The sequence below is a fragment of the Xiphophorus maculatus genome, chromosome 16, assembly GCF_002775205.1.
Source record: "Xiphophorus maculatus strain JP 163 A chromosome 16, X_maculatus-5.0-male, whole genome shotgun sequence".
NCBI classification, from domain to species: domain Eukaryota; kingdom Metazoa; phylum Chordata; class Actinopteri; order Cyprinodontiformes; family Poeciliidae; genus Xiphophorus; species Xiphophorus maculatus.
The window spans coordinates 1,499,101-1,522,848 of record NC_036458.1 but is presented as its reverse complement, the minus strand read 5'-3'; the positions used below and the strand labels follow the sequence as shown (position 1 = coordinate 1,522,848).

General features: G+C 37.3%; 1 protein-coding gene and 1 long non-coding RNA gene across 2 annotated transcripts; one reads left to right on the top strand and one right to left on the bottom strand.

Moving 5' to 3' along the window:
• Positions 1-101: 101 nt before the first annotated feature.
• LOC111611630 lies at positions 102-18,884 on the bottom strand. The gene is made up of 5 exons (XR_002754135.1): positions 18,686-18,884; positions 15,151-15,352; positions 1,843-1,874; positions 702-782; positions 102-138 (listed from the first exon to the last, which is right to left on the bottom strand). It is a non-coding gene; the product is annotated as an uncharacterized LOC111611630 (long non-coding RNA).
• On the top strand, positions 5,198-17,610 carry LOC102233122 (transmembrane protease serine 9-like). The gene is made up of 10 exons (XM_023348883.1): positions 5,198-5,257; positions 8,314-8,334; positions 8,460-8,625; positions 12,496-12,764; positions 12,843-12,988; positions 13,070-13,328; positions 15,170-15,341; positions 15,470-15,723; positions 15,808-15,905; positions 16,611-17,610. The coding sequence occupies exons 1-10, from the start codon at positions 5,203-5,205 to the stop codon at positions 16,923-16,925; spliced, it is 1,755 nt and encodes a 584-aa protein (XP_023204651.1). The 5' UTR covers positions 5,198-5,202; the 3' UTR covers positions 16,926-17,610.
• Positions 18,885-23,748: the final 4,864 nt, after the last annotated feature.

Sequence of the window (23,748 nt, the reverse complement as noted above, 5' to 3'; positions counted from 1 at the left end):
ATAACCTTGTGCACACAGAGACGAGTCTGATATATTTTTGTAAACAATTAAGAAAACGTGCACTCACAGGTCAGGATGCAGCGCCACAGAAACTGATGTAATAGGACCGGCGGGCCAATGGGTGGCGCTGTAACACTGCTAAAGAACGACACAAAACCACACAGATCAACTCCACAGGTCAGAAAATTCCCTTAAAAGAAAATATGCAAATGAAAACAATGAAAACACTTTCCTGGTTTCATCAGTAAGCGTGCAGCTAAATTTTTAATTATTTGTAGAAGATTATATTGGTATGAGGAAGACCAGAAGGAAGAACTGCAGTATATTCTGCACATTATTAAAGCAGACAAATTCTAGTTGTGTTCATGAGATTACACAATCCAGTTTTCTAACTTATTAGTTTTGAAGTGGCATAATCAAAAAGTTTGAATTACATGCCAGTATTGATTTTTTTATCTGGAGGGTTTATTTCCAGAGTTCTCTTCCTGATTAGCATTAGAGTATTAAAAATGTTTAATATGGAAACAGTCACTCCAGGTTGAGTTAGACATGCTCACAGTCACAGATCCTGAATCATTTATTTTACAAATAGTTTTCAAGTTCTTATTATTTACCAGTCCAACATCTTTGCTCCTAGCAAAACAAATACAGTTAACTGTTGTGACTTTTCAGTCTTTTTGAAACAAAAATAAAACACTTACTTGGAGAGCATATTATTCTTTGCTGTGAAAAATGAAAGCAAGCCAGACTCCTGCATGCTGTTGCAGGTTGGATACGACCATCTGAAATGACACGCAAAGTCTTGGTGATAAGTATTTTGGAGCTGAAAGACAAAGAGGTACGATGCTGTTTATCCATCATTTGGACAGAGGGAACAAGTCTCAGCAGAATCAACCTGATAGAAAATGTTCCCCTCTGTGACTTTACTGTATGAAAAACTAACACTTCCAAAATCTGAGACGTCGTTAGTCATTTTAAGGGTCACCCTGATGGACTCTGTCTCCCCCCAAAGTAGCTCAGAGCTTTGGGCCAACTCTGTGCAAGACTGCAGCAGAAAGATTGAATCTAAAATCTGGATTATAATCTTAAGGAAGTGTAAATTAAAATGATACCTGGGTGGAGTGGAAGGAGGAAACTGATCAGTGTGGAATGAAGAAACCTGATGTTTGAACAAACTGAGTCTGGTGTGGAGAACCAAAGGTGTAAATATAGTTAAGCACCAGATTGTTCAGTCCTGCTGTATTTAGGTTTAAAATAATCTTCTGACTAGAAGTTATGACATTTCAGAACCGGCCCGGCAAGAGTCCGATCTTCAGTCTGAGAGAATCCGTGCAGGTAGCTGGAGGAGGAGGAGGGGGAGGAGGAGGAAACGATGATGATGATGACGATGATGATGATGATGATGAGGGCTTCTAGTCTGAACGAAGGTAAACTTCACCAAAGTTAAATGGGAAAATACCAGTGAAACAAGCATTCAAAGCCATTTCTGAACTTTAGAAATGGGTAAAACCTTTTCAATTGATTATTGAGAGGAATATACATATAAATAATATATATTTATAATATAAATAAAATAATACTTTTCATATCACAAAAGAAAAACTGATTTTTAAAAACTCCTTCAGTTTGTTATATCTGGATAACAAACTGCTTCATTTCCTGTCTGCAGAATGGAAATCAGTTTAAAGTGAAAATCCTTCCTTTACTGAACAAAGCGCTGATTCACTGCTGCTTGAATCAGCACTTTCAACGTTAAGTTATGTCTGTGCTTATGATTCAATCTAAGTTTCCATGCTTCCTACAGTTATTAAAAGAAGTCCAAAATAAAATATGTTTACATACTTTGGTGTCGCAGCAGCTGATCCAACCTGTTTCTGAAACACACAGGATTAGAACAGTGAACAAGAACATTTATTGTTTAAAAAGGAGCAGCTCATTAAGATCAGGAAAGAGTTTATCAAATACAAAGTCAGATGAAGAAACTTAAAAGGATCTGGAAAAAGAAAACTTCTTAAGTAAAACATCAAGATGTGTGTGAACTAATAAACAGAAACAGGTTTCCAACTTTGTCTGCTTCATGTTTGTGAGAAACTGTTGATACCAGGACAAAAAACACTAAAAAACAGTTTTTACCCGATGGCAATCATGGCACTAAATTCAAAGGCATAAGAACTTCTGCTCTTGACACCACTTTGTTAAAAATGTAAATTCTGTTGCGACACCTCCAGGCGCTGCAACCATCTTCTGATGTCTATTTATTTCTCATTTTGTACTATTTATTTCTTTATCTTGGTATATTATGTATATACACATAACCTGCATCTTAACTCGAGTCGAGCAAATCTCAATCTCGTTGTAATCTGTTGATGACAATGACAAATAAATCTTATCTATACTGAATGAGTCATAAACTGGACAGAAAACAATGTGACATCTTGCTGTCAGGACATTTAGAGAAACCGAAAATGACTTTATCAACAATTAAGTTGTCAAATTACTAAGTTCAGTAATTTGACACCGACTGAAACTTCTTTCTTCTGCTCACTGACACCAGGTTGCCTTTTGTCTGAAATTCTCCAACTGGAAGATCCAGTTTTTCCCTTAACTCTGGTGTAGATACGGCCGTCACATTCCTCGCAGACTACTTACTGGAAGAGCTCAAAGTTTTCAAAGATGACAAACTGACAAACACCACAAGCATTCAAGGAAACTTCAGACAAGTGATCTGAAAGACCTGCTGGATCTCTGCTGTACAACGACACAGATGCTCTTTTGACGGCTCTGTGTTTTACGATTCAGGCGTATTTCTTTCATTAAACTGATCAATAGCCGTTCAATTAAAACTGATGCTGCTAACATGTTGAAACTAGGCCTGATAACAAATTTTGCTGAGCAATTAATTGTCTCAAAAATTATTGCGATAAACAATAATATTGTTTGAAGACCTTTTTACACTGATTTAATGGAAATGACGTAATAATGCATGCGATTTCCTGTCAAAGATAGATACACTTTATTTTCAAAAGAACACTAAACACTGAAACTGATAAACAAAATAAACAAAACAACTAAAAACAAAAATAAAATGGATTCTCAGTCTCCTTTAACAAAAAAATGTACTTGAATAAAAACTAAACAACATAAAGCCAAAGTGGAAATAAATACTACATTCAACCTAAAGACTGCAGATTATGAAGTCTGTATATTATGTTGCCCTTCAGTAATAATTAGATTTAAATAGAGAAAATGGGCACATCGACTACCTGATGCAATAGTTCACACTACAGGTTTTTTTTGCCCAGATTTTCCCCTTATCACAATCTTAGAACGTCCGAGGTTCTAAGATTGTCGCTTACGATCTTATAACCGATCATCCTGTAGTGCAGGGGTGTCAAACTCCAGTCCTCAAGGGCCGGTGTCCTGCAGTTTTTATAAGTGCCACAGGTACAAAACACTGGAATGAAATGGCTTAATTACTTCCTCCTTATGTAGATCAGTTCTCCAGAGCCTTGCTAATGACCTAATTATTCCATTCAGGTGTGGTGCAGCAAAGGCACAACTAAAAGTTGCAGGACAGCGGCCCTTGAGGACTGGAGTTTGACACCTGTGCTGTAGTGTGTGGTGTGTTACGGTAGATCTGGTGCCCCTCCGATCCAAATCAGGGGTTTTCCCCGACTGGGAGCTTAAGGCAGCCTGTTGAATGTGACAGGTAGCCAATCAGAAAGTGTGGATTCCCCTCCAATTACGGAGGGGAATCCCAAACAGCTGACATGGTGCAACCTGAAGTCCAGCGGACATTGGAGATGATACGTGGAAACAACATTAATGTTTATTCAACATGCAAAGACTATAGAAATGACAAGAGGAGGAGTTGGAGCGAAATTGCTACCGCAGTTGATAAACCCGGTAACTTTTCAGCTGTTCTTGTTAACGTGAAGTAAATAAGTTATAATGATTTTCATTCAGTCAGGACTTTACACTGACACTAGCAACATGCATTGCAGGTAGATTGTAGTAAAGCATTGATTAATGCCTGGTTTTAAAATTAGTTCACTGAACTTGTAGCCATTATTTTGTGCCCATTGTTGGACACCACAGGGCAGGACCGAACCCCATGGAACCGTTATACCTAGGATTTCTGTCGGCTAATGTTTGGTCTGTCAGGGTTTGAAAATCTGCTGACAGCTCTAAGATCGTGTAGTGTGTGCTGGGCTTTACACTAAGGAAATGAGGAAGGGAGGGTCAGTGGAGAGCACCGGAGTTGAGTTGTTCGGTGTCATTAACAGAAAGAGAAAAAAGCCGGAAGAGACGATAATGCCGATAATTAAAATGACGTCGATAGTTTTAATTTATCGTATGATTAATTGATTTACCGTTTATCGCAAACAGGCCTAGTTGCAACCAACCCTGGGCTTCACGGCGGTCACTGTATGTTGTGTCTCGTCTTAGCTAAACGTTTAACCAAACAACTAATCAGTACACTCAGTGGTCATTTATGTCACCACATTATGAAATTAAGTTACTTAAAACCTTTTTTTAAAAACTGAGTTCCTTTACCCTTTAATATGGTCTTAACTGTAACATTACTTCTTTTTTATGCCAGTGTAATGTTTTCCTGTTTGTTCATTGTTATGTTATTTTCATGTGCAGCCCTTTGAAATGCCTTGTTGCTAAAGTGTGCTTAAATAAACCAGACTTACTGAATTATGATTAAATATGAAAGTAAATCATCAGAATAGAATCTAACATAACTGGATTAGACGGGTTTATGTTGATTTATTTCTTCAGTTAATGATAGGCTCAAGTGTTTTTAGAAGACACAAAACATCCGTATGTTGGCAAAGTTCCTGCATAACTTTGTTATTAAATTATCAATCATAGTTCACCTCACAGAAGTACCAGTCCTTGATTTTTATACTGCTTGACTATACTGGTACTTGGGACAATATAGCACCTGTAATAAATAGAAAATGATCTGTTTTTTACTACATTAACATCCATCTGTATGTTTTATTAAGATCATTTTTCCACAAATTAATGCTCATAACACCCAGATAAGATGCCTGTTCACTTCCTGCATATTATGAACATCAGGTGAGTTGTTGGTATGTCGCTGAGCAGATGAGTCATTGTGGGTGTCATTAAAAAGTTGCATGTTGGCTATATAAACAAGAGCAGATCAGCTGCAGACGAGTGACAGTGATGGCCTTCAACAAGCTGATCTGTGTGGCGGCTCTGCTGACGCTGCTGATCAACGGTAAGAAAGCAAAGATTAGAAAAACTGAACAGAAAAGTCCTTTATTGTCAGGTGTACCAGCAGCAATGTTGTAGACAAATTAAGGCATGATGATGATTCAAACAAGGCAATAAGATTACAAAAATTAATAACTCAAGGACCAGTAAGTTTGTCCTTGAGTGAGGACAAACTTACAGTATTAGAGAAAAATATAAGCTTGGAAATAGCATACTAACTGCAGCGATCGTCTACACCCATCTTCTGGAAAGTTTGAAAGATGTTTTAATGTCTAAATTGTTTGGGGATGTTTTATTCTAATCTAACACAGAAATAGTTACTTTTCTTCTGATATCTGCAGCACCTGATACAGCATGCTCTTTAAAAATGCTTTCAAAGTTAAGCTTTTTTGTTTTTTGCATGAAGAATAGCTTGAGTTAGTCCACTTTGACGTATACCTATTTCGGCTTCGATAGTCCAACTGGCCTGAAGGATTTTATCTAGCAGGTGCTTTTGTTCAGTAAATAGGGCCATTACCTTATCAGTACCCTGGTAATGGCCTCAACGCATCTCACAGTTGCACAATTGTTCCTTAGACTTCGACTTCGACTTCGACTGACTTTGTTGTCATTTTCAACAGTATAAAATATGAATATAAATCTAAATATAAAATATAAAGTGCAGGACTGACAGTAAAATAGAAGTTATTTAGCTCTGTACATGTGCAAGGTATAAAGTGGAGACCAGTTTTTGAGTGCAGTCCAGTTAAGAGTTCAGCAGTCTGATGGCAAGTAGGAAAAAGCTGTTTCGGAACCAGGTGGACCTGCACCGGATGCTGCAGAACCTCTTTCCAGAGGGCAGCAGGGAGAACAGTCCATGGTGGGGGTGTGAGGGGTCACTGATGATGTTTCAGCCTCAGGACACGCATCCTGCATCGATGGTTGACCTGACACTTCGCCCTTTTGCCTGAGCTGGGTGTGGAAGGTTGTTGCCGAAGCAGTTTCTCCTTGTGTGCCTTCTTCTCACTCACATGAGAGTTACCGAACTCTTTTGCAAGCTCAACCAGGAAGTCCACCCGTCTCTCCTGCACCCCAATGCATGCCTGATAAAGCACATGTGCATTCAGTGCTGCCATGTCAATCATGTTTGCCAGGTTTGCTGACCAGCTGTCACATAGTGATGGAACCTTGGTCACCCCCCGCAAGATTATGACTGAAATAAATGCCATTAGTTCTTGTGAACTAAATAGGTGAAGCAGTCACCTATTTATCCTCCACAGCACAAAAGGCTGCATGCAAATTTGCATGTGCAAAGTCTCCCAGATTTCTTTTGCTTACACTTTTTGCATGATTACCTACAGGAGACCTGATCTCCTGCTGGTATCATAGATACCCACCCCCAACATGGACTATTCACACTCCTACCTTCTGGCCTGACGGTCAACGACCACATTTACAATTGAAGAAGGGATGCTAATTTGAGCCATCAGAGTCGTCAGGGTGGACTCCGGCCTTTTGGCCCTGGTGAGCCGATATGGGAAGGACTCGAAAACTGAGCTATAGTAGTGCTAAGAGAGCAGAGGTTTTTATTCAGTCCAAAAGGTCGATGTAAGAGCTTAAACTAAGACATCCTAACAATGTTTGTGGCATATTATTTCCCCAGACTCACTAGAGTTCCTCCTGAATAACAGGTGTCATTACTGAGTAAATAATGCTGCTATATGATAAATTAACTGACCAAGGAGTTTCACCTCGTCTGCTTTTTCTAAGTATTTCCTTTGTAAACATATGAACTCTTTTTACCTTCATTTATCAGAATCAGATGCAGAAATGAACTAGTAGAACAGGAACCCGCTGAGGTTTCAAAATAACTTGTATGATGCGTGACAAGTTACAAATCCGGTTGAACACGACCAGCTTAAAAAAACTATTATTTGTTTATTGGGCATTACAGAAGATATAATGTTAGTTCAGGACAGAGAAATTAAACGACTTACAGTGACTGCTACTGTTGAGAAAAACTCAGTGATGTTTTTTATCCTCTAAAATTGGAAATCTCAAAAATATGAACTTTGTTTCTAAACATCAACATGGCCAATTGATGACTGTGAGAAAAACCACATCACAGTGGACAACAGGAGGCTTTCAGGTCCATTTCACCATCTGTTACAAATGATCAGTCGGAAAGTTATTTCACTTTCTTGAGAAACTGTTTTTGGAAAATGTCAGAGTTTTACACACCAGGAAAACAGAAAGAGTCTGGAAACATTCTTTCCCAAACTAAATTTACTTGATCCACACATGAACAATACAAAAACTAAATTCTGATTAAGTTGCTTTGAGAGTACTGGCTTCTTCCTAGCTGAGTGACCTTTAGTGAATTCAGACCTGTCAGCAGCTCTAGCCAGCATCTAAACCTGATCCTTTGGTTTTCCAACAACAACAGAACAAACAGAACCCGTTTCCTTCCTGAACAGTATGACTAGGCATTCCCAGTCGTCATACTGGGAACGCCAATATTTCAACTGAACACCATGATTAAATTACATACAGGTTAACCCTATTAACTAGTTACGTGTGGAGGCAACTGGTTTCATAGGATTTTATCTAGGGGTGTCATAGTTAATGAGGTTGGATGTAAATGCATTGCACAGCTGTCTAATATTAACTGTAAAAAATATTGAAAACTAGTTTTATGTACAGCTTTGTGTTGGGCCATCATGTAAAATCTCAATGAAATATGCTAAAGTTTACTGTTGCATCGTTACAAAACGTTTCTCCATACACAGCTGGAGGTGAGCAAAGGACAAGCAGGTTTCATTTCACACTTAAATGCACAAACCAACACAACCCAGGAACCTGCAATCTGCTGCTTCTGTTACAAAATCTTCTAAAAATTCATTAATTATTATGAAGTAGCTGTATTTGTGTATGAGCAGAGTATATCCTGTTTGCCACGTCTGCATCCCTTAATCAGGAGCTATGGCTACTGTTTAGTACAGAACTGAAACAGGAAAACACATCAAAGAAATGCATTTTAAAGATTTATGAAAATATGTATTTGTTCTCCCCATTTTTCAGAGTGTGACTCACAGCTCTCCGGTAGGTCAAGTCTTCTCTAAACCTTCACACATGAAATCAGCTTTCCTACAGTTACTATTGGGACAGACTTGCTGTGATTGGATGAAAATAGAGCAGAATAAATGTTGAGTTTCTATTTTTCTCAGTTTGTGGTCAACCTTCACCTTCACTCAACACCAGGATTGTTGGAGGAGAGGTAGCTCCTGCAGGCAGCTGGCCCTGGCAGGCCAGTCTGCAAACCTCCAGCCACTTCTGTGGAGGATCTCTGATCAACAACCAGTGGGTGCTGACTGCAGCTCACTGTGTTGTATGGTAAGTAACAAGACTAGAGGAAACATCCCAGTGCCAGACAATTGATCAGTTCATAAACTGATTCAGATCCATTCACGTTACACTTGTAAATATGTGAAGTTTAGATCTCGTCTTCATTTTCCTGTCAGGCACAAAATGTTCAAACATCTAAACTACCATGACTAATGAACATGGATGTGATAATGTATAAAATAATTTAATAAAACTGAGTTTAATGTTCTTTAAGTGTCATCTACACTGTAAAACATTGAAGGTGGTTTAACTTGAAAGAAAGACTTCTTATTAATTTACATTAACAAAAAAACTGTTTTGGTTTTAACTCAGAAACTGAACTTCATCAAGTTGATTTAACAACAAGAGACAAGATGTCTAAACATTGTTTTTTAAGGTTATTATTCTTGAATTGTGAAATTTAACTTAATGCTGTAATTTAAACCAACTAATTATTTCACAATATGCAAGAAAAAAACTACCCTGACCTAGTGAAAGATCAAACATTCCTCTATTTTATTTGCTCACAATACCAAGTTACAATAACTACTTATTTTACTTTAGAATAATTTAAATTCTTGTTTCAAATTGCATGAACAAAATGTCTGATCTAATAATGACTTTTATTAAACATCACAATTAGGCCTGTCGCGATAAACGGTAAATCAATTAATCGTACGATAAATTAAAACTATCGACCTCATTTTAATTATCGGCACTATCTTCTCTTCCGACCTTTTTCTCTTTCAGCTAAAGACACTGAATGAAAAAAGGCTCAACTCCGGTGCTCTCCACTGACTCCTCTCTTCCTCATTTTACTTAGCATAAAGCCCAGCGCACACGAGCTGTCGGCCGGCCCATTTTCAAACCCTGACAGACCAAACATTAGCCGACAGAAATCCTAGGTATAACGGTTCCATGGGGTTCGTTCCTGCCGTGTGGTGTCCAACAATGGGCACAAAATAATGGCTACAAGTCCAGTGAACTAATTTTAAAACCAGGCATTAATCAATGCTTTACTACAATCTACCTGCAATGCATGTGGCTAGTGTCAGCGTAAAGTCCTGACTGAATGAAAATCATTATAACTTATTTACTTCACGTTAACAAGAACAGCTGAAAAGTTACCGGGTTTATCAACTGCGGTAGCAATTTCGCTCCAACTCCTCCTCTTGTCATTTCTATATTCTTTGCATGTTGAATAAACATTAATGTTATTGGGGCCTGCCCATAGCAATGCATAGGGATGTAATCCCTATGCATTGCATGGCAGGCACCTATTGTTCTACACCTCAAAATAACTGCCGCTGCCTACTACCGTTAATGCGGCTCGTACCGCTGCATGCCCCCTCACAATATATATATCAAAACGTGAGGCTCAATCCCGTGAGGGGAGCTATTACTGTTGTTGGCATTTCGAGTAACTGTGGCGACATAATTAACAAAAAACGAGCCAAATTTAACTCAAAACAAAAGTCTAACTGACACAAAACAGTGTCAGTTAGACTCAAAATAGACATAGAATTTAGTCTGCCTCTCTGAACTGCTCTTTAGAACTACAATGACTGAAGGTTAGAACTACAACATGGAGGAACTGTCAGTTACTACAGAGGAGGACTGAGCTGGCCTTTAGAACTACTTGTGTTTTGGGCTTTTTATAACTGATTTTACCCAACCATTGTTACACATGGGATTAGTGTGGCAATTTAAAATGAAGCTTACTGAAAATTTCAAAATAAAAGCCTTGAATATTTTTACATCATGTAGTTGCTCTTTTTGGCTTTATTTGACTTTTTCATCCAAAGCACTGTTACACATGATATTAGTTTAGCTCTTTGAAATGAAGCATACTGAAAATTTCAAAATAAAAGCCTTGAATATTTTTACAACAGATAATTGCTCTTTTTGGCTTTATGTGACTTTTTTATCCAAAGCACTGTTACACATGGGATTAGTGTGGCAATTTAAAATTAACCTTAACAAAAATTTCAAAATAAAAGCCTTGACAATTTTTACATCAGATAATTGCTCTTTTGAGCATTATATAACTGATTTAACCCAGCAATTGTTACACATGGGATTAGTTTGGCACTTTGAAATGAAGCTTAACAAAAATTTCAAAATAAAAGCCTTGAGAAATCTTAAATTAGGTAATTGCTCTTTTGAGCAATAAATAACTGATTTAACCCAATGACTATTAGACATGGGATTAGTTTGGACCTTTGAAATTAAGCTTAACAAAAATTTCAAAATAAAAGCCTCAACATGCCCCTGAGGTTAGTGCACCGCCGCAGGCGGTGCAATAATATTATTCTGCATTATCTGTTTCTCTCATGTTAGGGAACTGCCTTGCACAGCAAGGCAGTTCATTAGCATTAGCATTTTAGCTTATATAAGCTATTAGCTATTTATTTGACTTATTAACCATGTTTAGTCTACTGAATGGAGTAATACCATTATAGAAAACATCCTAGTGATGTCCAACATGCTAGTGACAGCAATCACGCTAACATTAGCATTTTTCCTAATTTTAGCTGATACACTTACTTTAGCCTACTGAATGGTGCAAGTCCATGTTAGTAAACATTCTTGTCAATCTCCACATGCTACTGATTACGTTGCAGCTTTCTTTAGCATTGGTGCTAATTTCTAGCATCAGAACGCTGGGTCCAAACCGACAGGCACACTTTGGCAGGCCCCGGTTAAATTTCTTCAGGAATTTTCTAGTTTCCACATATCATCTCCAATGTCCGCTGGACTTCAGGTTGCCATGTCAGCTGTTTGGGATTCCCCTCCGTAATTTCCCCTCAGAAAACACGGAGGGAATCTGTGCTTTCTGATTGGCTACCTGTCACATTCAACAGGCTGCGTTATCGGAGACGATCTACCGTAACACACCACACAATCTTAGAAAGACCAACGTTCTAAGATTATTGTAAGGGGAAAAATAGGAGCAAAAAACCTGTAGTGTGAACTATTGCATCAGGTAGTCGATATGCCCATTTTCTATATTTAAATCTAATTATTACTGAAGGGCAACATAATATACAGACTTCATAATCTGCACTCTTTTGGTTAAATGTAGTATTTATTTCCACTTTGGCTTTATGTTGTTTAGTTTTTTTTTTCAAGTGAGTTTTTTGTTAATGGAGACTGAGAATCCATTTTATTTTTGTTGTTAGTTTAGTTGTTTTGTTTATTTTGTTTATCAGTTCCAGTGTTTAGTGTTCTTTTGAAAATAAAGTGTATCTATCTTTGGCAGGAAATTGCATGCATTATTACGTCATTTCCATTAAATCAGTGTAAAAAGGTCTTCAAACAATATTATTGTTTATCGCAATAATTTTTGAGACAATTAATCGTTGAGCAAAATTTGCTATCGTGACGGGCCTAATCACAATGAATTCTGCTCAGAAACATTTAGTGTGAACAGAATATTATCTTCAAGCTTTGCAAAATGTCAGTTTCATTAAAATAAACATTTGCCTTAATAACACATGAAAGTCAGATCCATGTAACACATTTCCATCTGACTCACGATACAAAAACATGCCCCTAAGCACTCTGGGAAATAGTTCCCACTCCTGTCTTTTTCTTAGTGCTAAGCTAAAAATCGAATTTATTCAGCTTTTGGAGGTTTGACAAAATTAATAGAAAGTTAACAACTTACTACTGTAGATTTATCTTTCACAAACTCACATTTAGGTTCAAAATCTAAAACTTTGTAAATTTATCTGACTTAAGGGTAGAAGATAAAAGACACAACTAAATGTTTTACAGTGCACACATACAAAGTTCACCAACAGGTGTTTCAAGTAAATCCTGAATCTTGATGTGATGAAGTTAAATGTTAATTAATTAGATGTTTTCATTTATTAGGCTTAATGGTGTGACAGTGACGGTGTATCTGGGTCGTCAGAGTCAGGAGGGATCCAACCCAAACGAAGTCTCTCGGACGGCAGCACAGATAATTTATCACCCTAACTATGATTCTGTAACTTCCAACAATGACATTGCTCTCCTGAAGCTCTCTCTACCAGTCACCTTCACCAGTTATATATCACCAGTCTGCCTGGCCGCCTCAGGCAGCATCTTCTCCAGCGGGGTTAACTCCTGGATCACTGGCTGGGGAAACATTGGGAGTGGAGGTGGGTTGTAAACCAACAATATACAGAGAAGTGAAGAGATAAACCAGGTTTTTACCACATTATAATGTGTCTCCTCAGTCTCTCTTCCGTCTCCTCAAAACCTGATGGAGGTGGAGGTGCCAGTTGTGGGGAATTCGCAGTGCAAGTCTAGCTATGGGGACAGCGCCATTACTGACAACATGATATGTGCCGGGTTGCTAGCGGGAGGGAAGGACTCCTGTCAGGTGATCATCTGTTACATCAGTTTGTTACTGTCTGCAGACAGTAGTTCTCTTCTCATCTGGAAAAATGTTCTGATCTTCCAGGGGGATTCAGGAGGTCCGATGGTGAGCAAGCAGGGGAACCGCTGGATTCAATCAGGAGTTGTAAGTTTTGGAAATGGATGTGCTAAGCCAAATTTCCCAGGAGTCTACACCAGAGTATCCCAGTATGAGAGCTGGATCAACAGCATTATCAACACCAACCAGCCGGGCTTCATCATCTTCACGTCCAGCAACTTAAACGTTTCCAGTACAACCTCGAACCCTACAACGCATCCACCAACCACAACGACTGGACCTCAGCGTGAGTATCTTGATTTCATTGATTTTGTGATAAAACAAAAAACCTATAAAAAGGATGCTAAGATGTATCAGTTCTTTGATAATCGCACCAACAAAAATGTTTGCTAACAGAAGTCTCCTTTCTGTAGCCTATCATAGAGGTAACAGTAAACCTGACTCTTGTCATGTTTTATTGTATTTATTATCAGCCTTTTGTTTACTGTCCTTTTATCATAGAGAGATCAACATTATCCTCTAATGATACAGAGGGACAGCTTCAATCTGAGACATTACATGCACAGGTCTTTCACTTTGTGTTTTTGCCTGGTCTATTTAAAGATGCTGTCAAGTTTTCGACAATCTCCTTGACATTTGGGATCGTGATCACTTGTGGGAATAAAATAAAACTGAAAAATAGAATTATATTTACTGTCCTACAGTGGGGAAATTCAGGTGTAGCAGCAGCAAAGTGATGGGATATTGTGGCATTCAAGTTCACATAAAGACAAACTAGAAAGAAAAAGTTTATTTTTCAGATCGTATTTCGTTTTGTTGTAATTCGGAACAGACTCCAGTTTTTCCTGTGGTCTATCAATGATGCCTACATTGCCGTCAGATCGCTTTTTTCAGTAACAAGTAATCTAACACGTTGCTATTTCAAATCAAGTAATGAGAATAAAGTTACTTGTCCAAATCACTGTACATTACTATTATTTTTATTTTTGTAATTCATTTCCCCTGTGCGTTTGGGGAGTGATCGCTGTTTCTATGTGACAGTCAGCAGATCGCGCCGTGACAGAAATGGAAACAATGCAGGGAGAAGCGCATTTTGTTGCTGGAAAAACAGAAACTATTAAGTTTCTGTTGCCAAGTGCGATTATTATAAGCAGCTTTGGGCTTGTTTTTTTCTAAAGTAAATTTAATGAGTCGCGGGTTATGTTTGGCCTTTTTTTGAACGCTTATTTGGGCTTGGAAATAAACAGAGACACATAATAAGCCCCATAATTTGTCTGACATCCAGGTAGTTTTGGTCAAGCCTTCCAATTTCATCTATTCCCGGATGATCCGTCTCGCTGTGTCTTTGTTAATGTCAAGTTAATATATTTGCTGTGAATGACGTCGAGTTTCGTGTTGCGCTCCAGAAAACTGCAAACATCAAGACTAATATGAACAGCACAATAAACATGAAAACAGCAATGAATGAACGCGTCTGTAAAGTTGAGCAACTAAATGCCATTATGATCTTTAATATTAAGATAAGTGTCACAAATCTGTGCAGCCTAGTGAGCTGTGGAGCCGCAGGAGGAGCTCTGACAGTAAACACAGAACCTGGCGACCGGGTCAGGGAGGGTGAATCTAAAATCCTTCTTAAGACTTTTACAGACAATAGAAACACACAAAAACATGCAAAAATAACTAAAGTTTTTTGTAACCATTAAACAATCTCCCCTTCAGATCAACCTTATAAGTGGAGATGCATTGTTGATGTTACTATTATAAAATAATTTGCAATTAAGTTTTGGCAAAGCTCTATCTAATTTCCACAGGTGGTGGAACATTACTGTCAGCAGCTGCTGAAAGTAACTAGAAAAGTTACTTTTAATGTAACTTAGTTACTTTCCAAATCAAGTAATCAGTAATCTAACTAAGTTACTTTTTCAAGGATTAATCAGTAATCCGATTAAAGTTACTTTTTTAAAGTAACTATGCCATCACTGAATGCCAACACATTTTAATTGTATTTTTTTTTTATTATTTCTTGTTTTCAAGTCTCTATAATTGTGGGTTTAAATTGTTTAAATTTAAATTGCTTGGGTTTGTGAGAGATGTTTCATTCTGTCTACCTGTGTCTTCCTCCTCCAGGTGTGGTCTGTGGACAGGCCCCACTGGCTTCTAGGATTTCGGGTGGAGTGTCTGTGGCGTCGGCCGGTGAGTGGCCGTGGATGGCCAGCTTACAGAAGAACGGCCAGCACGTGTGTGGAGGGACGCTGGTGTCTGAGAGAGACGTGCTGACCAACGCCAACTGCTTCTCAGGGTACGCTGAAGCTGAGCATGATGGGAGAAGAAAAATGGCAACATTATAGAGACCAACTTAACTCAATTTTTAAACTGGTGAGGTAAATATCTGCTCAGCTCTAATTCAGTCCATCCTCTCTCCCTCAGCTCCCCTAACGCCTCTGAGTGGACGGTCGTGTTGGGTCGGCTAAATCAGAACGGTGTGAACCAGTTTGAGGTGTCGTTGGACGTGGTAAATATCAGCGTGAGCAACCTGACAGGAACCAACATCGCAGTGCTGACGCTGTCGTCCCCCCCCCCCCTGAACGAATACGTTTGGCCGATCTGCCTGGACAACGGAAGAACATTCCCAGAGGGAGCTGTATGCTGGGCCGCCGGCTGGAGCTCTGGAGCAGGAGGAGGTGATGCTGGACTCATCAGGAGAACCAATGCAAATCAAACCACTTCACCAGAAATTACAGCTTCCTTATTTTCTCCAACTTTAGCAAACGAACCTCTGCAGCAGTTCCAGACAACAGTGCTAAACTGTGGGAATGCATCAGCAGCAGACACCATGTGCACAGGAGACTTTACTCTGGGACAGGTACACCGGTGGTTTATGTTGAATTCTGAATTTTGTTTTCCAGCATTATAAAACCTAATTTAAGCTGATAAAAGTGTTGAACCCAGTATGATTTCAATAGAAAAACAGGAAATCAATCATATTCTATTTTCAGGTGCATCTCGATGAATTACAATATTATCAAAAACATATCAAATTATCAAGAAAGAAAGACATTCTAAGCAGTCATTTTCACAGAATATCAGTATTTGTTCTGTATGCTACATGCAGAAATTATATTTTTATTTATTGAATAAGGCAAAGAGGTATCCTGATAAAGAATAACCCTAGCCCCACATTCTAAGCAGTGAATGTAAATAAAAAATTATTTAGCTACAAAATAAATTAAAAGTTTTATGCATGTTTTTGCTATATGTGATACAGGATCTACTGTAAACTCTGACAAACTCCCATAAGCTGAAATAAGCAGCTTTAGTCTGAAAACATTTCCCTTGTATTTAGTTTTGACATGGAGAGCTCATAATGATCTTTTGGTACGATCTTAATAACTGAAAACTGGACTCTAACCATTAGCTGCTGGAGGTCTCTTAGCTGGAGGTGTGAATGTGGGGAAACTAGAGGGACTTTAGTTAAAATGTTTTTTCTGTCAGTCATAATGGCTGGTAAGATGGTTTAAAAGGTTGAGTCAGAATATTTAGCAGATGATACGTCTTCTCTCTGTTTCAGGGCGACTCTGGTGGTCCGCTCATGTGTAAGCAGGACGGCTCCTGGTTCCAGGCAGTGGTGCTTTCATTTGAGAATACCTCCAACAGAAGGAAACGAGCCAGCATGAAGACCTTTGAAAAGCTGAGCCATTTTCAGTCCTTCCTGACCAAGATACTGGGACCGCTCTTGTCTCCAGCAACCGTCACCACCAACATCACAAATGCCACAACCTCCATCCCCACGACAACCGGTGGAGTGACAAAGCCTCACTTCTCCTCCATCCTCTTAGGCCATCATCTTCTCCTCTTAGCTTTATGCCTCCAAATCTTCAGATAAGCAGCATTTACACTCTCTGATTTACAAGATATGAAACAGAGAAAGCAGGTGTTTTAATTTTAGCCCAAAATTCTCCTTGATAACATTCAGCTTGTTTCTGGCTTTGGTTATTCAATGCAGATCTAAAGGATCAGAACCGTTTGGCAGCGACTTTCAAGCTGTAAACATTTTTCTTTTCATCCACAGAAGAAACTAAAAACATGAAGCAAAAATAGTTTAAAGGCTAAACCTTACATGGTTGTAAAATCAACCTTGAAAAATCTAAATAAATGCATCAGATCTATAAATATTAACCAACAGAAATTTAGTCAAAAAAGCTAAGTTTAATCTTATCCAGTTTCTTGAAGTGTGATTTATCTTTACCTGATTACTGTTACAGATTGTAAATCTGATTGGTTCTGTTTCTTTATTAAAACAAATCAGTTCATTCATTTTCTAATATCATGCTCACTGCCATAATGCTGATTAAAATATGTTGATTTTGAGGTTTAATTTTAAATATATCTGGATAAATTATAATTTTGCTGTCTTAAAAAAATTGCTAATAGCTTGCGGATAGAAAATCTATGTACAAAACAAGCGTTGCTTCGTATTTGTGATGTGACACTGTGTACTATCCAATCCTTGATTAAACTGGAATAAAATAAATATATAAAAGCAATAAATTAAACTTATTTTTTACAAATTTGTGTCCCTGTTATCTTATCTGATTATCATGTTTAATTATGGTAAAGAATTCAAGGAAATTATACATTAAATAATTCTATTCTTAAATATTCTTCCCCCATATTATATTTTGTAATTTATTCTAGATGCTAATAACTACGTTAATGTTTTTTATAAGCCAAGCCAAAGCTGGTATCCACATCAATAGTGGAAAAATAATAACAAAAATAAGAATTTGCTAGATTTTGACCCTGAAAACAGTCATAATTTAAAAATGGTTCTAACTGCTGAGGCAATAATTTAATCCCACTCAGTTTAAGTGCAGCCTACTGTAAATTTACAACAAATACAGTCTCAAGAAACATTACAAAATACAAACATACATTTTTATCGTCAGTTTAGAAAATAAAATCAAGGTGTGGAGAAGGAATCAAGCAGAATACCTTTTTGTTTACATCAAAATATGAAGAGTTTCTGCCATTGAGTTTAACAGCCAAAAGATAACTCTCTACAATCACAAACTTGACCTTTTGGCTAAATAATAAACTGTAGAAGTCAGTTAGGTGACTGATACTGATTTTAACTTTTGGAAAGGGGGAAAGCATTCATACAACATTTGTTTCATGGCACATTTTGAAAAACTACGTTTTTAATATAAGATACTCTTTTTTGCAATACTTTTTCTGTTTCAATGTAAACTGAAGGGCATCAATCGCCCCAGGATTTTCCAGGATCCCCACGACGGTTCCTGGCAGTTCCAGCTGTTCATAACGGCTGGAAAGGTGAATTCGCGGTTCAACCAAAGGTTGGCCTCAAAGAGTCATTAACAGCTCAATTTAATGGTGTCCGAAAATCTAATTTTACCATAAATAAATGTGCAAATGTATTTTTACAACAAAGGCTGAACATACAAACACTTGACTGTCCCGTTCCTAGTTTCTGAAATGGGACCGCCGCCATCTTTGGTCGGCTAACGTTAGCTACCTATTAGCGTTTCCTGTCAAAGAATTAAGTATTCACGTTTAAATTCTTGAAATAATTTAATTCAGAAACTTTACATGGAAAGCTGAAGAAACACCAGTTTAAACTTTTACCTCTTATTTTCCTTGTCGAGAGTCTCAGACGCTGAAATACAGACGATAATTATTCTTGCCTAAATGGGAGCTACTTTTTCTTCCGCCTGGTAAATGTGTAAAGCCTGCGTGGTGCGGCTGCTGCTGTCCAGCCACTCAGAAACAATGGCTGACTGATGTCACGCATAGAGCTATTTCAGCTTTCATTTTACAGTAGCTATTAATTAAACAATGATTTATTCCAGTTGGTTTATTGCTTTACTAATTTTCTTTTTGTATTTAGTTTGTTGATTTGCTTACGTAAAGCTGATTTAGTGTTTAATCAGGTTATTATTGTCTGATAATCAGAAACATTTAAGTCTGATCAAAACACAAGAAATGCCTTTTTTACAGCACTGTACATTGTATTTAAACGATGATAGACATCTGATCAGAGGAAAAATACAAACTTCAACCTGGAAACGTACTCCGCTGTGAAGCCCTGGTTGTCCACCAGGTGGTGCTATGGGGCGAACTTTCCTTTTTAAGTGAAATGTTGGGATGAAGGAATTAGGAAAAAAACAGGTTTACATTTATGGTTCATATTTTATACATTGCAAACATGGATATGAACAGTATAACTATCATTAAACATAAAAATATTTTTGTTTTACCCACTTATTTCTTTCAGATCAGGAGATAAGAGATTCACCGAGATATGTCTATATGCAAATGCTATATGCAAATGTTTTTTCCTGTTTTCTACGTAACCACATTCACTTTATGCAAAAATGTTGATATTTAAGCTGCGACTCATATTTCATGCAGTTTCACCAAACTAAAAAACATCCATCAAACTAAGTACACCCCCCATGACCTTTGTTCAGCAGGAATATGTCTTTTAAGTTTTGTTATGCAGATTTTCACTTTGAGAACTTGATGAAATTATAAGCAGCCCTGCAGAGAAACAACTCCTGCTGTCAGACATGGTAGAAATCTGCAACAGGAACCAGGAATCAGTTTCTAAAGTCATAAAAAAGATGACCGAAAAAAAACATGTTTGTTGTTTTTGTTGGTTTTTAGTTAAATGAAAGAAACTCTGAGGATGTTGAATTATTTCTTTTTTTATTAGAAGTTTAAAGTTTTCACTTTGATTTCATCCAAAGTTGAAGCTGAAGTGAAAACTTTAAGAACAAATTCAGAAGGAAAATAAACGGATCAGATAAACCCTGAAAACAGAAACACAGATTTTCTGATTGTTTCCACAGAAAAAAGAATAAAATAAATAAAAATATCAGAGTTTAAATAAAAGCAGATCATTGGAAAGGGGGGTTTGAGATCTTTGTTTCTTTTTTCATTTCATACTGTATTTCTTTTTTATTTATGCATTAATTTGAAGGTAATTTAAATGGAACTGGGACCAAACTGGAGGCCGACTGGTTTCCAGATGTAGCAGCTCAGAGCGAAGCGTGTTTCTGTCTATGAATGAATCTGGATGGATGTTTATTTTATTACAGAAAAAGAAGTGAAACGATGAACAGACTTTAAGTTAAAGTGTAAATGTCCAGATTTCTGTTGTGATTATTGAATGGTGAAGCATTTCCCAGAGGATTGTTTTTCATTTTTCATCTTTTTTGTCGTTTCTCGCTGGGAGTCGTGCTGCGCCTTAGCTGTGCTCCTGTTTTAGAAAACTGAATAAAAAAACACAACAAGTCATGCTGGTGTGTTTCACTGTACATCACATCTGGACGCTTTAGCATGGACAACTGTTCAGGTCTTATGATAAAGTTATTTATTTTGTAGACCAATTCCTCTTTTTGTTAGTCTGTAATCTTTGTTTTACAGACACTAATTTGTAAAATAATAATAATAATAATAATAATAATAAAGGATATTATGTGAAAGTAAAAGAGCTGCTGATACCGGCGCTCCTCAGATTATTCCAGTAGTTATTATAGTTATATTATGTACATTAATGGCACTCAAAAGTAGAAAATGTTTATTTATATTTATTGTGACATAAAATTCATTTAGCTTATTAGATAACAGCAAAAAATATTTTTCATCATGTGAAAGCATGATGACTGAGTCCTACATCAAGGAATATTAATGGAAGGTTGAGTGGAAGGAAAAAGTATGGCAGAAAGGCTCACATCGCTTTAAATCCTTTAATGAATTTCAGCAAAAGAATAATAATAAAGTGCCTGTGCTTAATACAAATTTGAGAAAAAGACTATTTACAAGTAAAAGATTTATGCTCATAAAGTTCTCTTCATATATTATATTAGGAAATTAAACATTTATTTTAACTCATAATATATGCATAGTCACATATGAAGCCAGAATCAGGCTGTTTACTGACAGCTGTATTGCAGTAAATTAATGGAAAGTTGAGTGGAAGGAAAAAGTTTGACATAGGAGGGTGAAGCAAGGAGTCAGAGCTTCAGTATGTATCCATGACATGGGCAACAATGGTCACATTTGTTAATTATCAAATTGTCTAAGAAACCAAATTTTAGTTTTTATTAGCTTTAAGCCACAGTTTCTCAAATGATTAGAGTTAAATACTTGAAATATAACAGTTTTGGTTCTGTTGGTTCTCCATAAATCATTGGGTTCTTGCTGCTGCCATAAACAACTCCAACATCTTTTTCTGTTGCTCAGTTATTTTAAGGAAGATTAACTTCAACTGTATCCTGTTTTTAATAATGTTACTCATAAAGTAGCTGTCCCTCTTAGTTTGGAGTTAAATTTAGCTCAAATTCAGTTCAGATCTGGATATGAGGTTTTATTATAGTGAGACTAAATTTGCTCTTACATTTTGATCTGACTTTAAGGTTTTTATATTTACATAACATAACCTTGTGCACACAGAGACGAGTCTGATATATTTTTGTAAACAATTAAGAAAACGTGCACTCACAGGTCAGGATGCAGCGCCACAGAAACTGATGTAATAGGACCGGCGGGCCAATGGGTGGCGCTGTAACACTGCTAAAGAACGACACAAAACCACACAGATCAACTCCACAGGTCAGAAAATTCCCTTAAAAGAAAATATGCAAATGAAAACAATGAAAACACTTTCCTGGTTTCATCAGTAAGCGTGCAGCTAAATTTTTAATTATTTGTAGAAGATTATATTGGTATGAGGAAGACCAGAAGGAAGAACTGCAGTATATTCTGCACATTATTAAAGCAGACAAATTCTAGTTGTGTTCATGAGATTACACAATCCAGTTTTCTAACTTATTAGTTTTGAAGTGGCATAATCAAAAAGTTTGAATTACATGCCAGTATTGATTTTTTTATCTGGAGGGTTTATTTCCAGAGTTCTCTTCCTGATTAGCATTAGAGTATTAAAAATGTTTAATATGGAAACAGTCACTCCAGGTTGAGTTAGACATGCTCACAGTCACAGATCCTGAATCATTTATTTTACAAATAGTTTTCAAGTTCTTATTATTTACCAGTCCAACATCTTTGCTCCTAGCAAAACAAATACAGTTAACTGTTGTGACTTTTCAGTCTTTTTGAAACAAAAATAAAACACTTACTTGGAGAGCATATTATTCTTTGCTGTGAAAAATGAAAGCAAGCCAGACTCCTGCATGCTGTTGCAGGTTGGATACGACCATCTGAAATGACACGCAAAGTCTTGGTGATAAGTATTTTGGAGCTGAAAGACAAAGAGGTACGATGCTGTTTATCCATCATTTGGACAGAGGGAACAAGTCTCAGCAGAATCAACCTGATAGAAAATGTTCCCCTCTGTGACTTTACTGTATGAAAAACTAACACTTCCAAAATCTGAGACGTCGTTAGTCATTTTAAGGGTCACCCTGATGGACTCTGTCTCCCCCCAAAGTAGCTCAGAGCTTTGGGCCAACTCTGTGCAAGACTGCAGCAGAAAGATTGAATCTAAAATCTGGATTATAATCTTAAGGAAGTGTAAATTAAAATGATACCTGGGTGGAGTGGAAGGAGGAAACTGATCAGTGTGGAATGAAGAAACCTGATGTTTGAACAAACTGAGTCTGGTGTGGAGAACCAAAGGTGTAAATATAGTTAAGCACCAGATTGTTCAGTCCTGCTGTATTTAGGTTTAAAATAATCTTCTGACTAGAAGTTATGACATTTCAGAACCGGCCCGGCAAGAGTCCGATCTTCAGTCTGAGAGAATCCGTGCAGGTAGCTGGAGGAGGAGGAGGGGGAGGAGGAGGAAACGATGATGATGATGACGATGATGATGATGATGATGAGGGCTTCTAGTCTGAACGAAGGTAAACTTCACCAAAGTTAAATGGGAAAATACCAGTGAAACAAGCATTCAAAGCCATTTCTGAACTTTAGAAATGGGTAAAACCTTTTCAATTGATTATTGAGAGGAATATACATATAAATAATATATATTTATAATATAAATAAAATAATACTTTTCATATCACAAAAGAAAAACTGATTTTTAAAAACTCCTTCATTTTGTTATATCTGGATAACAAACTGCTTCATTTCCTGTCTGCAGAATGGAAATCAGTTTAAAGTGAAAATCCTTCCTGCAGTGGGACTTTACTGGTTTCCAATTTTGCCTGCTTCATGTTTGTGAGAGTCTATTGATACTGAATGAGTCATAAACTGGACAGAAAACAATGTGACATCTTGCTGTCAGGACATTTAGAGAAACCGAAATTGACTTTATCAACAATTACGGTAAGCTGTCAAATTACTAAGTAATTTGACAGCTTACCGTAATTGCTAAGTAATTTGACACCGACTGAAACTTCTTTCTTCTGCTCACTGACACCAGGTTGCCTTTTGTCTGAAATTCTCCAACTGGAAGATCCAGTTTTTCCCTTAACTCTGGTGTAGATACGGCCGTCACATTCCTCGCAGACTACTTACTGGAAGAGCTCAAAGTTTTCAAAGATGACAAACTGACAAACACCACAAGCATTCAAGGAAACTTCAGACAAGTGATCTGAAAGACCTGCTGGATCTCTGCTGTACAACGACACAGATGCTCTTTTGACGGCTCTGTGTTTTACGATTCAGGCGTATTTCTTTCATTAAACTGATCAATAGCCGTTCAATTAAAACTGATGCTG

What these genes read in the sequence shown, in the direction of transcription:
- LOC102233122 (XM_023348883.1), top strand. Translation starts at nt 5,203, where the DNA reads ATGGCCTTCAACAAGCTGATCTGTGTGGCGGCTCTGCTGACGCTGCTG. An exon ending in GCTGACGCTGCTGATCAACG is followed by an intron (nt 5,258 to 8,313) that starts GTAAGAAAGCAA and finishes CCCATTTTTCAG; the next exon opens with AGTGTGACTCACAGCTCTCC. An exon ending in GTGTGACTCACAGCTCTCCG is followed by an intron (nt 8,335 to 8,459) that starts GTAGGTCAAGTC and finishes TATTTTTCTCAG; the next exon opens with TTTGTGGTCAACCTTCACCT.